The sequence below is a fragment of the Nomascus leucogenys genome, chromosome 10 (assembly GCF_006542625.1).
Source record: "Nomascus leucogenys isolate Asia chromosome 10, Asia_NLE_v1, whole genome shotgun sequence".
Lineage (NCBI taxonomy): Eukaryota > Metazoa > Chordata > Mammalia > Primates > Hylobatidae > Nomascus > Nomascus leucogenys.
The window spans coordinates 98,821,549-98,837,663 of record NC_044390.1 but is presented as its reverse complement, the minus strand read 5'-3'; the positions used below and the strand labels follow the sequence as shown (position 1 = coordinate 98,837,663).

At 47.7% G+C, this 16,115-nt stretch overlaps 1 protein-coding gene across 4 annotated transcripts in view; it reads right to left on the bottom strand.

Annotated features, from left to right (window-relative positions):
- SFSWAP (splicing factor SWAP) overlaps window positions 1-16,115 on the bottom strand; it is an 89,094-nt gene that overhangs the window by 36,620 nt on the left and 36,359 nt on the right. For 3 of the 4 annotated variants that reach the window (XM_030821692.1, XM_030821693.1, XM_030821695.1), the window contains exons 8-12: window positions 11,625-11,865; window positions 10,492-10,623; window positions 9,515-9,608; window positions 8,347-8,518; window positions 703-933 (exon numbers count right to left, since the gene is read on the bottom strand). In XM_030821692.1, the coding sequence (XP_030677552.1) occupies window positions 703-933; window positions 8,347-8,518; window positions 9,515-9,608; window positions 10,492-10,623; window positions 11,625-11,865 (870 nt within the window). The remainder of the gene's footprint in view (window positions 1-702; window positions 934-8,346; window positions 8,519-9,514; window positions 9,609-10,491; window positions 10,624-11,624; window positions 11,866-16,115) is intronic. The other variant, XM_030821694.1, reaches the window with a different exon arrangement.

Genomic DNA, 16,115 nt, shown 5'->3' with positions numbered 1-16,115 from the left:
CATGAGCCACCGCGCCTGGTCTGAAAATTGGCCTCTTTTAAATGTTGCTTGATCTGAATGTGTGTATACAGGAAAAGCAATTTAAGAAAATCAGTTAGAATAGATAACAACCACAATGCAGCAACCATTATTTGACTGCTTTAATGCAGAATAGAATTTATTTTGAAGTCAGGATGGGAAGACTATATGCTGTCCCCATGCTGCCAGCAGTGTTGGGGTGGGTGTGGTGGCCACGCTGTGGCCCATGAAGATGAGCCGCAGCCGGAAAACCAGCTGGGTACACACCACCTTCAAGGGCCCAATGGTTCTGTGGGGAGGCAGCCTCACAAGAGGGCATCTCCTAGTTTGGTTCCTGAGCTGGGAAGACAGGCTGAGCCTTTTACCCTAGGGCTGCTGGCCAAGCGCAAAGTGAGCTTCCATTAATGCATTCCACCATGGCGCATTAGGGCTAAGATGGCCAACTCAGTTGCTTCGAAAACAAACTGCCAACGGCACTGAGTTTGAGGCTCAGTGAAGAGCAGAGCTCATTCCTCTAACAGAGAACGTTTCAAAACCTCAGACATGTTACACAACTCCCAAATGGGTCTGATTTCCAAAGACTTCAGATTCTAGTTGGCAGCCTCGAGATTTTTTGGCTTAGCAGATAAATCTTATATTTATGTATTTCCTTTCTTTCAAGAAGTTTAAAAGCTATCAACAAACCTTGCTTTGCTTCTAGCTCCTCCTGGGTAAGTTGAGGCTTCTTCTCCTCAACAACTACACAGGGTGGGGCAGCTGCTGGGTTAGTGTTTGCAGCACTACTAGAACTTTCTTGGCCTTCTTGGCTTTCTTCATCATCATCACTGTCATCATCTAGCTTAACACGATTTTTTTCCAGGGGAAGCAGATCATTTTCTTTGGCCTTGATTGCAAAGCTTATTGGAGCAAAGGAAGCTATTGAGGAAAGGTGAGAATTATGATACACGTTACAGAGTGGAAATCTTTGCAGGCCCTGCTACCCACCTGAGCATCGGCTGCTGGGAAGGGGATGACTAGCATGGAGCCACATCATATGCAGGGTCTACGGTGGGGGACGCCATGCCATCAGAGCAGACCTGTGCAGATGTGCACTGCATGGCGTGGGGCTGGGGCGAGCCCCTGAACCATGCTGTGAGAACCACACTGACTGGGGACTGCATGGCAAGGGCACACTCGCTAATGCCAGGGCAGTCACCTGCAATTTTAAATGGCCAATTCTTGTCATTTTTCTTTTTTCTTTTCTTGAGATGGAGTCTCGCTCTGTCACCCAGGCTGGAGTGCAGTGGCACGATCTCGGCTCACTGCAACCTCTGCCTCCCGGGTTCAAGCGATTCTCCTGCCTCAGCCTCCTGAGTAGCTGGGACTACAGGCGCCCGCCACCATGCCTGGCTAAATTTTTCTATTTTTAGTAGAGATGGGGTTTCACCATGTTAGCCAGGATGGTCTTGATCTCCTGACCTCGTGATCCGCCTGCCTTGGCCTCCCAAAGTGCTGGGATTATAGACGTGAGCCACTGTGCCCGGCCTCATGTTTCTTTAAAAAAAAAAAAAAAGTTCACGGCTCAGCATATATCTAGATTTGCTTCAGGTGGCATATGATGTGACTCCACTATAAACAGGTCTCTTTCAAAAATTCCCCATGATATAAAATAGCCTTTTCTTACAAAGCAAAAATTACAGAATCCATGCCTCTATTCAGCAAACATTTTTACCTACTTTATGACAGGCATTATGTTAGACCATTTTCCACACCTGTAAGAAAATGTCAAACCCAGCGTGACAAAAATTAGAAGCAATCCCTCCTCCTAGAATATCCAGAAGGCTTAAATTTAAGGGAAATAAGGAGGCCCTGAAGAAAAAATCATCTTTCCTGCCCACCACTCAATGAACAGAGTCCCTTTCTCTTTCAGATGCTGTGATAAATGGCTCTTGACAAGAACTAACTGGTTGCAATAAGATACAGTATTTTAAAAAATCATCAGTTGTTATTTATGAATATTCAAGTCACCCACAATGAAGGGGATGCTAAGTGCACCGCAAACCAGGTGACTGAGAGGGAAGTGGGTTCTGGGTAAATAAGGCGGGTTCTGGAAGGGCTGCAACTTATGTTTGTGACGCCACCTCTGCAGCACAGGGTGGGCTACCTGGCTGGCCCCTGGAGGAGGTCCTCCCGCTTTAGCATTTTACGGCTCCAAACCCACGTGTGATGTGAAGTAGACAGTTAAGCATGTGATAGGCCAGACCCTCTGAAATATAACCACTTTTCATTAACGACTGCCTCAAGGGACAGGGCACACACAAAGATACTGATACCGGGAGAGCAGTATTTCATAACATCAAAATAAAAAGGAGCAGGGCCGGCAGCTGAAGCCAGATGATGAGCATGCGTGTGGGGCGTGAGCGGTCATTATGTGATATTCTGTTTTCGTACATTTGGGATTTTCCATAAGAAAAAAAAATTGGCTGGGTGCAGCGGCTCATGCCTGTAATCCCAGTACTTTGGTAGGCCAAGGCGGGTGGACCGCAAGGTCAGGAGTTCGAGACCAGCAGGGCCAACATGGTGAAACCCTGTCTCTACTAAAAATATACAAATTAGCTGGATGTGGTGGCGGGTGCCTGTAATCCCAGCTACTTGGGAGGCTGAGACAGGAGAATCACTTGAACCCGGAAGGCAGAGGTTACAGCGGGCTGAGATCACACCACTGCACTACTCCAGCCTGGGCGACAGAGTGAGATTCTGTCTCAAAAAATAAAAAACAAAACAAAACAAACAAGGGGCTAGACTAAAATATATCACAAAATGATTTAATAACAATTATTTCCAAACCATCTCCCCAAATTAGAAAAATATGCAATCAACAAATAAGAGTATTAAGATGAAAGCTTCTGGAACACTTTCTAGCAATGCTAATTTCATTTTACATTTTATTTTCTGTATTTTTTTTGAGACAAGGTTTCACTGTGTTGCCCAGGCTGCAGTGCCGTGGTGCAATCACAGCTTATTGCACCCTTGACTTCCTGGCCTCAAGCAATCCTCCTGCCTGAGCCTCCTGAAGTGCTGGGATGACAAGCATGAGCCACCGTGCCCAGCCTCAAGTAGACCTTTTTTTTTTTTTTGAGACGGAGTCTCGCTCTGTCGCCCAGGCTGAAGTGCAAAGGCGCGATCTCGGCTCACTGCAACCTCTGCCTCCCAGGTTCAAGCGGTTCTCCTGCCTCAGCCTCTTGGGTAGCTGGGATTACAGTCGCTCGCCACCATGCCCAGCTAATTTTTTGTATTTTTAGTAGAGATGGGTTTCACCATGTTGGCCAGGCTGGTCTCGAACTCCTGACCTCAGGTGATCCACCTTGTCCAGCCTCTCAAGCAGACATTTTAAAGCTAGTATCTATGCACACCAAACACAAAGTCAAAACCACAGCTACTCACACTAAGAGTTGCCTATGGCAAACAGCCCACAGGCCTCCCTTACTCAGCCTTTACAGCTCCACAGGATGGACACTGACAGGCTTCCCATTTTACAGATGGAAAAACCGAGTCTGAAAAGATTAAGTTTTTCAAGGTACCTCAGGTCAGTGCAGGGAATCAGGAATTACTTCTTTATGTGGAATTTTTCAATCACAAAATTGTTGCTTCTGCCTAGAATCTTCCTTGCAGATCACGTCATAGCACATGGAAAGCATGTCCTACAGCTTCAGTGAGTGGTCTCACGCTGCATTCAGAATAAACCAGTTCCTTCCCAAGGCTGCCACATCCCTGCGTGACCGGGGCCACTGCTCCACGTTTGCACTGCCCCTCACCTCTGCCTGAGAGCTGCCTGCTCTTCTCCTGTCCCTTTCACATTCTTCAAGGATCGGCCCCCACGATGCCTCCTCAGACAGGCCCTGCCCAACCTCTTTCCTGCACACCATTCACTATGATTTGCATTCAGGCACTGATGGTCCACTATCTCCTAGGCGGTGGAGGACGGGACCATGCGGGGACAGATGCACGGCCGACATGGCATCGGGCACCCCTGAGTGAACCCGCCATCTTCCATAGCAAATAGGTTTCTGTTTTTTAGCTAGCAACTCTTATTGCTAACTTCTAACTTTAAAAGTAATATATATATTCTCTGTGGGAAATTTCGAAAACACATGAGCAAAAAGATCAACTGCAATTCCAATATGGAAAAAAATCATCTGAACATAATCAGTGGATTCCCAGGCAGAAGTGTACAATGGCACACGTGTGTAAAATGGGGGCACAGCTCCTTGTTTCATAACCTGCTATTTTCACTTTGAGACGGAGTTTCGCTCTTTCGCCCAGGCTGGAGTGCAGTGGCGCGATCTAGGCTCACTGCAACCTCCACCTTCCAGTTTCAAGCGATTCTCCTGCCTCAGCCTCCCGATTAGCTGGGATTACAGGTGCCCGCCATCACATCTGGCTGATTTTTGTATTTTTAGTAGAGACAGGGTTTCACCATGTTGACCAGGCTGCTCTCGAAATCCTGACTTCATGATCTGCCTCCCTCGGCCTCCCAAAGTCCTGGGATTACAGGCGTCAACCACTGCGTCTGGCCCCAGCAACTCCTTTCTTTACTGTGTAGACAGGTTTCCGTGTCAACACAGACACTTAAACAGACAGCAATAAGTAGTATGGACATGCCAATTCACAATTTCCCATAACTGTTTCAAATTTTTTTTTTTTTAATTGAAAAAAACAAACATGCCCTACAACGAACATCCATGTATAGACATCTTGGTAAAACACGTTTCTAGGAGTAGAAGGTCATTTTCATTTAAAACTCAGTCCATATTACTAGGTTCTATCAACTTACACTCAAAAACAGTATTCCCACTGCCCACAGCCTCTCTATCATTGTTACTTTTTTTAAACTTTATCAATTTGAGAGGCAAAAAATAAAAACTTGTTAATGAGGATACACTGAAAAAATATATTTACTGGCCATCGATTTTTCTTCTTTTTGGAACCATCTTTTCATGTCCTTTGTCTATTTCTCTAGGTCAGTGACTGTCTTTTCGTATTGATTTATAAAAGCTCTTTCTATAGTGAGGATGTTAACCTTTATTTTTATGTATTAGCAGTTACTGCCATTTCTGTATTTGTCTTTTAACTTTATTCAGGCCATGCCCCCATTAGACCTACTAATCTTTCCGTATGATTTACAGCTTCAGTTCTTAGACACTTCTTTCCAGCTCCAAGATTATTTTAAAAGGAAAATTACCTTTACATTTTTCTACTTTTCTAGTTTTATGTTTTACATTTAAATACTGGATTTATATGGAATTATGGTTGTCAAATATGTGATGCCTTATTATTTTTCAAAATGGAGAGCCTGTTTTTCCAACATCAATTACTGTTATACTAAAGAAGTTTCATCATAAACATCTGAGAGAATGTTGCTGCTTTCTCGGCATCTGAGAAAGCCACTCATCTGTTAATATGATAAACTATACTAGAAGATCTTCTCATTTTGTGACATACCGGGATTCCTGGAACAATCCTACTTGCTCATAATCTATTACTATTTTCATACATAGCTGAATTCAGTTTAATATTTTAACATCTATACTTGTAAGTGACTGTGGTCTACAGATTGCCAAGCTTTGAGAGCTTCATACTTTCTTAACGCTCTGGAGTGGCTTTAATGATGTAGGCATTCTATTTCTTGAGGGTGAATTAACTTGACCTTTAATTTGTCTTGGCTGACTGCCTGGGTTTAGAGGTATTTCAATAACCAATTATTTTCAAAATTTTTTCAGGTCTATAGATCTATGTTGGTTCCTTATTTCTTTATGAAATAATTTCAGCACTTACGTTTTCTTAGAAAACAATATTTTTCACTGATTTTCAAATTCATTCAAATTTAAAATAGATGTTCTTGTATACTTTATTTTCTAGTGTTAACTTCTAGTTGTTTCTTGTGTACTTTAAAAAGATACCTATAATTTTCTTCCTCTGTCACGCAGGCTAGAACGCAGTGGCGTGGTCTTGGCTCACTGCAACCTCCGTCCCCTGGTCTCAAAAGATCCTCCCACCTTAGCCTCGCATGCGGCTGGGAGCACAGATGGGTGCCACCATGCCTGGCTAATTTAATTTAATTTTTTGTAGAGACATGGTCTCACGATGTTGTCCAGGCTGGTTTCTATCTCCCAGGCTTAAGTGATCCTCCCACTTCACAGCCTCTGTGAGGAGCTGGTGCTACAGGCATGCGCCACCACGCCCGGCTACATTTTTGTATTTTTAGCAGAGACGGGGTTTTGTCGTGTTGCCCAGGCTGGTCTTGAATTCCTGGACTCACGTGATCTGCCTGCCCTGGCCTACCAATGTGCTGGGATTATGGGTGTGAGCCACCACACTCCACAGCAGTTTATTTCTAAGCAATCTTTTCCACGTCTGATTATCAGTAGCACTAGTTTTATAATATTTTCTATTTTGTAGAATACAAATTAGAGACTTAAAGATTTTTCTCCTGTTATGCAGGAGTCTGTTTCGGAGATGCCCATATGCCTGGAGGCTCAGCTGTGTCTCCCGAACTTCGGAATCTCTGTGGGCGCAATGACATTTCTGTCTCCGCATCTTTTCAAAGAGAGGCTGGCCTGTGCTTTTGAGAACTGAGAGTTAGCGTGGGTTTTGTCAGATATTGAGTAGATCTCTGTTCAAGTGTCTCAGGCTTGGGTGGATGTAGACGGGAAATTTCTCGGTGTGCTGTTTCATCTGCCAGGTTCTAGGACAATCAGGGAGGTGTGGAGAAGGCCATGCTGGTTGGCAGCAGCCTTGTGGGCAGGGCTGCTGCTCTGCGGGCCCCACAGCTGGCAGAGGTCAGGCGCCTTCCCTGGGCTCACAAACCCTGGGGCAGGAGGCAGGCTCGGGCTGTGGTTGCTTTCTGGGGTGTGAGAAGGGATGAGGTACTGCTGCCTCTGGGACGCTCCCAGCTTGTTCCAGTCTCCTGCCTGCCCCTCTGTGGCTGACAGTCGACTCCCCTGGAGTCACTGCCCTGAGTCTCAATGGCACTTCTCTGCAAGCTCCAGGTATGCTGCCTTACCCTGACCTATGGACAGTACCTTCCCCTGGTTTCTAAAGCAATAACCATTTTCATCCTCTACTTATTACATTCCTTTGGTTATCCCAGTGAGAGTCTGCAGGTGGCCGGGAAGGGTGAGAGATGGATCATTTGTGCTCAGGTAACCTCCTCGAATAAGAGGCCCAAAGACACACATAGTGAATTGCCTAGTTAGTGGTTCATCCACATGGATTTGGTTTCGCTGAATGATCACCATTCTCATACAACGCATCTTTATGCAAAGGACGGTCCTCTTACCACCCCAGCCTACTTCCTCAATCTCTTATCTCCACTCTGCCTTTCCTTCTGACCCAAGAGCTGTCACCTCACCCCACTGCCACACCTCACCCCACTGCCACACCTGTCACACTCCATTCCAGGCCACCAATGCCACTAGAAATCTCTGAAGTAGCTCCAGTGGCTTAACTGCATCACAAAGTCACCAGACTGGATAAAGTTATTCTGCTGACCTAAAACCTGTCAGATGGGCTGGCCCCTCCCCGACAGGGCGCGCCCTGGCAAGCTGGCCAAGGCTCCTTCACCAGCCAACCCCCAAGTCACTGCTGACCACCTACCGCATCTCAGCAGGGGGCCAGGCAGCTCGCACCACGGGGCTCCGGCCTCGGGCTGCGCCCCTGCCTCAGAGCCTCCCATTCCTCTCGCAACACCAGCTGAACGCCTCTCCTCCACAGAACCTCCCTCCCGCGGGGGGAGCCCACTGCTGCTCCATGAGGTTCCTGGCTAAGGGCCTGCTCTGGCCTTTGCTTCTGTCTGCTTTTTAATTACACTGGCTTTTTATTTTTACGTGCCTGTCTGTCTTGCGACATGAAAAGTCTCCCTCCAAGAACATAACAAAGTAACTGAAATCGAGTGAGTGAAGTATTGCCTGGTAGAGATTCTCAAGGAACCTGCTTTGACAAATTAATACATGAATTTCATTGGTACAACAGTTTGCATATAAATAGTTTCATAAGTCCCAGGGAGTACGATGGATTATTTGAAACTTTCTGTACAAATGTCCAGTACACTGAACAGACTGTTAAACAGACACATACCTAAGGGCTGCTCACACTCACATTACCTCCAATGCCACGCGAGGCAAGCATGACACAGCATGGAAGGTGGAGGTTTCACCACAGCAACCTCCAGCGGGCCGCCAACCCCACCCCAGCCTGCAGGTGAGGGCGCTGGGTCTGAGGTCACCGAGGATCCTACGCTTGCCGACTCACGGTGGAATGTGCAAGGCCAACATGCAAGTGGCAGCATACCTTTCACCAGCTTCCCGTCCGGGACGCTCTTACTGGACGATGCCTCCTTCTTCCCGCCTGAGCCTGCCCGTGCTCCCACCTCGGCTGCGTCTTCAGGCGCGCCATCCTCCCCAGCGTCACTTGGCTTCTCGGGAGCAGAGTCTGTGGCAGCCTCTTCTGGTGCAGACACAGCCTAGAGATTAAATGTCACTATAAACTGTCAGCAGGAAATTATACAGAAATTTTTAAAAAAGAGAGATGTATACAGTATGTATGTTTCACTGGACAACGGCAATTGTACATTACTGCCCAAGCAGCACTGGGAACAGACTTCCAAATCCAGATCTGCTATTTTTTCTTACAACGGAATGTATCAAAGAGGAATGGAAGATTTTCTCCTGTCTGAAAAAACACTATACTCTTTGAAGCCCTAATATTGCCTTGGGAACCAATTTTCAGTATCTTTTCTCTGGACACTGATTACTCACAATTGTTTAAAAATACCAAATCATCCCCGACACCTACAGAGGAGGCAGTTTCTTTCAGTGTGGGCCACTGGAGATAAGGGTCTGAAGAAATCTCCTGAGAAGCAAGGCCCATGTAATCTCTTCACCAAATCTGGCTTTACAAAAATGTCAGGGTGTCTATATAACTGAGAAGAGCAGAGCAAAGGCAGAAGAGGGGGCTGTGGGACAAAAAGCACTTCCAAGTGCGCCAGCACCATGCTGGGGACCTGGTGAGGGGGAAGGGCGTGCAGGCGCAGGCAGAGGCCGTGCTGCAGGACACCCCCAGCACCAGCTGGCCACACGTGAGGCACCCACTTATATTTTATATATTTCATGCATGTTAACACAACAGAAGCAGGGTACCCGGCTGTCATGAAATGTAGCTAAAAACTGTAGACGGCCAAAACATCAAACAGTTGAAGGAACAGGATTTTTTTTGTTTGTTTAGAACGTGCTGGACAAACAATCATCAACGCTGTGAATGTGGGCAGATGCTTTCAACAGATCAAGTTCCAGAGCTAAGGGGGACATGAAGGATGGAGTATGCCAGATACACATTAAAAAAAGGTGAAGAATCACCCAGCCCTTTTCACCTGTAGGAGAATAAACAGAAAGTGACTTCTGATCTGGAAGGCAGAGCCACCTGTAACAGCTTCACAGCCTCCCTGCGTTCAGACACGTACCTGCGTGCTATCGCCCCCTTCTTTCTGGAGGAAGAACTGCTTCTTAAACTCATAATAGGCATTATACTGGTGCCACGGCTGCAGGAACTCAAATCTGAGCAGAAAAAGAAAGAAAATGGGTCATTTACTAAGACAAGCTCACTGAAGTAACAACAGGCCCTGTTCTCCTAGCTCTTTACTGATCTCAACAACCCCCAAGGTGGTTACTGTTATAGCTACTCATAAACGAGGGAGACTGCACACAGGGGGTCGAAATAGCTTGCCCGGGGTTACACAGGTCACGCTGCAAATGTGACAACATATTTTTATGCTTTACTAGTACTGAGGCGTGGGACATTACTTGGTTTTTAAAAACAAGGGTTTGTGTCTAGATTTTTAAGGCAGATTCTTGAAAACCATGAATTATAGGCTTTTATTTTAGGTAGCTTCAAAATTCTTACTTAAAAAATGAAACAAACAAAAAACAGGTAACATAATTTAAAAACACCACCCAAGTCTAAGCAATTTAACAAGCCAATTAAAAAATGTATTTATCTAAAGACATTGGTTGGGCGTGGTGGCTCATGCCTGTAATCCTAGCACTTTGGGAGGCCAAGGCAAGTGGATCACTTGAGGTCAGGAGTTTGAGACCAGCCTGGCCAACACAGTGAAACCCTGTCTCTACTAAAATACAAAAATTAACCAGGCGTGGTGGTGCGCGCCTGTAGTCCCAGCTACTCAGGAGGCTGAGACAGGAGAATTGCTTGAGCCCAGGAGGTAGAGGTTGCAGTGAATCAAGATCACGCCACTGCACTCCAGCCTGGATGACAGACCGAGACTCCATATCAAAAAAAAAAAAAAAAAAAAAAAAAGACATTTGAGCCAAGAAAAGGATTAAAAATACATAAAAAAATTAATTCCGTACCTACATTTTTTAAAAAAGGCTAAACGAAACCCCCAAATGCCATATACCTAACATATAAAATTCTTCTTCTGACCTTTGATCATTCTTGGCACGAACACTGGTCTCGAACTTCAGGCCGTTCCTGGCGACATACTCGGCCAGCTTGTCAATCACGGGCTGGACGTCGGGGGGCGGGGGGATGATGGCGGCCACGGGGGCAAGTGCACTGCGGGAGAAGAGTCTGTGAGACCCCTGGGCCTCAGGGTCTCGCCACGCTCAGTCCTGGCTGCTCAGGGGTCCTCACCGCCTCAGATGCCCAGAGAGACAGGTGAGTTACAGTGTATTACGCGAGGCTCTTGTTGAAGGTGATGCATATGACAGAAACTAAAGTCAACTAGACAGGATTGTTGTCAAGAGTGAAAATGGGGATTTTAGTGATAAAAGGTGCATTTTTCCTACTAATTAACATTTCCCCCCAATCACAAGCTAATTCTTAGAAATAACCAAGAATAAGTAGTTTTTTTTTTTGTTGTTGTTATATTTAAAAAAAAGTCAGCAAGCATGATTCAACCTCCTTCATTTCCTGTTTGACTTGCTCAGCATGACCAGAAAGAGTCGTTTTCACAGAAACTCCCATGTTTCATTACATTTCCCAAGAGCCTCCTTTCAAGGCGGGGCATTCCAGGCCCTCTGGTAAAGCGCCTGTCTCCCACTCATCCCCCAAACACTGGGGGCCCTCGCTGTTGGAGAAGCTAGGGCTCTGCCGATGGCTTCACAGGTTAACTAAAGTAGCTGCCAGGGTCCCCCAGTGGCCAACAGCTTGGGAGAGACTCATGAAGCACCCCAACATCACCTGCGTCAACTTTATGAACCTGCATGTTTTGCAAACAACGGCAGTTTCACTGCATACTGATTTTACCTAGCACAGCTCAACTGAGACTCTGACACAAAGCGCAAGAACAGATGCTGGGGATCTGGGGCCAGCGTGCGACGTGAAATGAATTCAACTTTATAAGAGGTTTAACTTCAATGCTAAAAAGTTTGTGCTACAACCATTTCTGTTTTCCTGTCAACTCTGTAACTTGGGGATTTGGAATAATAACTACTCAGATAATGGGGACCCCATATGTGATCTAGATTACAAGCCCCCCATGGAGACACAGACGGCCCCAGTGACTGCAGTGCTGAGTGACTCACACAGCAAGTGGCGGTGGACGCTGCGCCTACCTTGTGGTGGTGGTTGTGGAGGTGGCCCCGCTGCTTGTCTCTGCTGTGGTTGGGGGTGGCGGTGGTGTGGTCCCAGGAGGTGGTGGGGCGGTGGTCGTCACTCCGGGGGAGTTAGACACGGTCACGCCAGCAGGAAGGGTGCTGTAGTAAGTGGCCACGTCGATTCCGGGAGGGGGCGGCGCCAGGCAGTAAGTGCCGTCCGGTAGCATGTAGTAGCTATAATACATGGCTGCCACAGTCGCTGTGGAGACACATTGCCCCGGAGTGAGCATTGCCGGCCACAGGCTGGTCCACGAGTCCACTATGCACCCACAAGAGCCCTTCCCCCGGCAAGATGCAGCCTTGCCTCTGCTCACTTCCAACCATGCCGTTTTCTAGATTTTTCTGATACAAAAAGGTTGTCTGCGCAATATGCAATTTAAAAGAACCAGGCAAAGCCACAACACACATCCAAACACAGATGGAAAGTGAATGGCATGAGGACATTCAAAGGCACCAGACGTGAATATTCTCTAGACAAATTAATATTCTCCTTAACTTCAAAATGCACCGGTTGGGAACAGTCTCCTCTCTAGCGGCAACCAGTCATCCCTTTGCTCACACGGCCCACCAAGGCCACCTACGCTCCTAAATGCACATGTGAGGAAATGCCTTTGCCTAGCTCCCCGCGCTGACACCAGCTTTCATTCTCCAGGCACACTGCTCCCTCCGTTCACACGTTAATCTGGAAACCATCCCCTCGGTAAGGCAGCTGCTCCTGGCAACCCTGGCGTCAGCCCCTGGCCCCAGCAACACATGCTGTGCAGGAATTTATTCAGTAAATAAAAGTTCCCAGGGGCACTGAGGCTGTGTCTGGACCTTTCCATCACAGACAGTGACGTACGCCGTCTTGCCACCTACTCTGTGCACACATGCAGGTATCTGTAGGGTAGTGGCACGCTGTCTTAACAATTAAAAATCCTGCACATTTATCCTTTTTGGGGTTAAATGTTCAGAACCACGAATCACAGAAGATTCAATGATTAATTACGAAATTTAATTTCCAGTCCTGTTGTAGATAAGCAAGTAGTTCTGACTACATCGAGATTTAATTTCCTCTTTATTAGGAGATGGCAAAAATATTTTTCGAATTAAGAACTTTTATCTTCACTTTCAATTAATTCACCTTAAAACAATAACACTGGGCCGGGCGCGGTGGCTCACGCCTGTAATCCCAGCACTTTGGGAGGCCGAGGCGGGCGGATCACGAGGTCAGGAGATCGAGACCATCCCGGCTAACACGGTGAAACCCTGTCTCTACTAAAAATACAAAAAATTGGCCGGGCGTGGTGGCAGGCGCCTGTCGTCCCAGCTACTTGGGAAGCTGAGGCAGGAGAATGGCGTGAACCACGGGGGGCGGAGCCTGCAGTGAGCAGAGATCACGCCACTGCACTCCAGCATGGGCGACAGCGAGACTCTGTCTCAAAAAAAAAAAAAAAAAAAAAACAGTAACACTGAAAAAACAGTGAAAGCTTAACCATGGCTTCCAGTAATGTATGCTATGCAGAGAAAATTTTCAGAAGTACAACTTAGACTATCTTGACCTTTCCATCTTAGATTGGCAAAGGCAGCGTAATTCCTATGTAGGCATATTCCCCAGCTGCTAACGACTTATTTAAATTAATTATACACGATGAACTCCTAAACCGTTGTTCTCTAGCTCCATGTTACACACCAACCACCATGACACAGAAACAGCAATACTCCAAATTTTCAAAATAAGATAAGTGGGTTCAATGTACTCCACATTATCGTCAACATAGAAATATCTGAGCAACATCTCTGAGAAAAGGCCGGGGGCAGGGATGGGACCCTTGGATGTCAATGGGAGGCTGACAGCAGGGCAAGCACCGTCTCTGAGGCTCCTGCAGTGGCAGGTCCTGTCTTCACTGTCTCTGCAGCCTCTGCGTTGAGCACAGAGTATGTGCTGGACCGACGAACTGACCTGATGGTCCAACATAGCCTTTCCTATCAAAATCAGGAATCCGAATATAAGCACGTGCTTCTGTAAGAGACAACGTCATCCCTGGAAGGGGGGAGCTGCTGCTTCCACCCACTCCCTGCTGGAGCCATCAGGCTACTATGCATGGATGCTTCCTCTCAGCCAGGGCGAAGCCAGCACTCCAGGGGAGAGATTGCAGCCCAGTGTGCGCTTGGCTCTGGGGAGGGCCAGGCGGAACCGACCCCACTACCGACTGGCTACTGTCAGGTCTCAAGCCTCCCCCATCAGCAGGAAGGACGGAAACCCCATGTCCTGCTCTGGACAGTCAGTCTCATCCCTAAAAAGCAGCCCAAATATGTTTTAAACTGGGGCCACAAAGGAAGGGATCTGAATTCATAAAAACAAACAAAACCCTCCCTCCCTCCCTCCCCCCCCCCTCCGTCCCTCTCTTTCTTTTCTTTCTTTCTCTCTCTCTCTCTCTCTTTCTTTTCTTCCCTCTGTGGCCCAGGCTGACTACACTCGGCTCGTTGCAGACTCTCTGCGTCCGGCTCCCGTGATTCTCCTGCCCTGGCCTGCGGGCTGCCTGGGATTGCCAGTGTGCTCCACCACCCCTCCCTGGTTTTTCTCCTTTGGCTGGAGGCGTGGTTTCGCCATGTCGGCCAGGCTGGTCTCCAGCTCCTGACCTCCAGTGGTCTGCCCGCCTCCGCCTCCCGTGGTGCTGGGACTGCAGACGGAGGCTCGCTCACTCGGTGCGGCCCGGGCTGGAGTGCGGTGGCGTGGTCTTGGCTCGCTGCAGCCTCCGCCTCCCAGCCGCCTGCCTTGGCCTCCCAGGCTGCTGGGATTGCAGCCTCTGCCCGGCCGCCACCCCGTCTGGGAGGTGGGGAGCGTCTCTGCCTGGCCGCCCATCGTCTGGGTTATGAGGAGCTCCTCTGCCCGGCCGCCCCGTCTGGGATGTGAGGAGCGCCTCTGCCCAGCCGCCACCCTGTCTAGGAAGTGAGGAACGTCTCTGCCCGGCCGCCCATCATCTGGGATGTGAGGAGCGCCTCTGCCCGGCCGCCACCCCGTCTGGGAAGTGAGGAGCGTCTCTGCCTGGCCGCCCATCATCTGGGAAGTGAGGAGCACCTCTGCCCGGCTGCCACCCCGTCTAGGAAGTGAGGAGCGTCTCTGCCCGGCTGCCCCGTCTGGGAAGTGAGGAGCACCTCTGCCTGGCCGCCCTGTCTGGGAGGTCTACCACAGAGGCCAGAAGCAATGTGGGGGCTGGACGTGGTGGCTCACGCCTGTAGTCCCAGTACTCTGGGAGGCCGAGGTGGGTTGATCACTTGAGGCTAGGAGTTCGAGACCAGCCTGGCCAACATGGCGAAACATATGAAAAATACAACAGACAAACCAACCAACCAACCCAGCGACAACAAAACAGGTCTACCCTGGAGTCATACTCTATTTTTTCTATTTTCCTCCCTTTCTGATCCTTTATCCCACTTTCTTTTTCTTCCTCTTCTTTCTCCTTCTTCTTTGTCAAACAGAGGATTGAGTTATTATCATTGAACCATACAAAGTCCCTCTCTCGTTTATTTTCTTTAATTCCCACCCCCCATTTCTATTTCCCGTCTTCCCATGTGCAACCTTCCTAATATGTTTGATATGCATCTTTTTGTTTGTATGTATTTTTAGAAAATGTTTATTGTTTTGTGTGCAAAAAAAATTTAAAAAAAAACACAAAGTTTATAATTATTTCAACTAGTCGTACACGTTATGCAGCTCCAACCTGATACCTGCATTCTTTATGTAATTGTGTAAAGTGCAATCACACTGGAACACAACAGAGATGAAGAAGCTGTTTTCAAAGCTGAGCGCCATTCCTTTGAAAGAACACGCAGACTGTTAAGTCTATATGACCTTCCTGAGCCTTCCATCTTGTTAAATAAAAACGAAGTGTTAAAAAAAATAGCAGTGCCGGCAAAATGGCAGACTACTCAGAGACTCATCCACTACAAATGTCAAAAATGTCAGCTAAAATATAATGAAAAATTTAGGCTGGGTGCCGTGGGTAACACCTATAATCCCAGCACTTTGGGAGGCTGAGGCGGGAGGATGCTTCAGGCCTGGGCAATATCATCAGACCCCATCTCCAAAAAATAAAATAAAATTAACTAGCTGCGCGTGGTCCACATCTGTAGTCCCAGCTACTTGGGAGGCTGTGGCAGGAAGATGGCTTGAGCCCAGGAGTTTGGGGCTGCAGTGAGGTGTGATGGCACCATTGCGCTCTAGCTTGGGTGATGGAGTGAGGCCCTGAGCTGAGCTCACAAAAAGAAAAAAAGGCTGTCTCTAGGTGTAAAAATGAAACAAATCCCCAAATCTGAAAACACCTCCAGGGATATCCTAGCCTAGGTCCACAACTTGCTTCAGAAGTTCCACGCTAAAAACCACCCAGGCTGACAATGCTCTGGGCACACCCTTGACCCAGACCCAGGAGATTCTCACAGAGGAGAGCTGTGAAGCCGAGATACGCA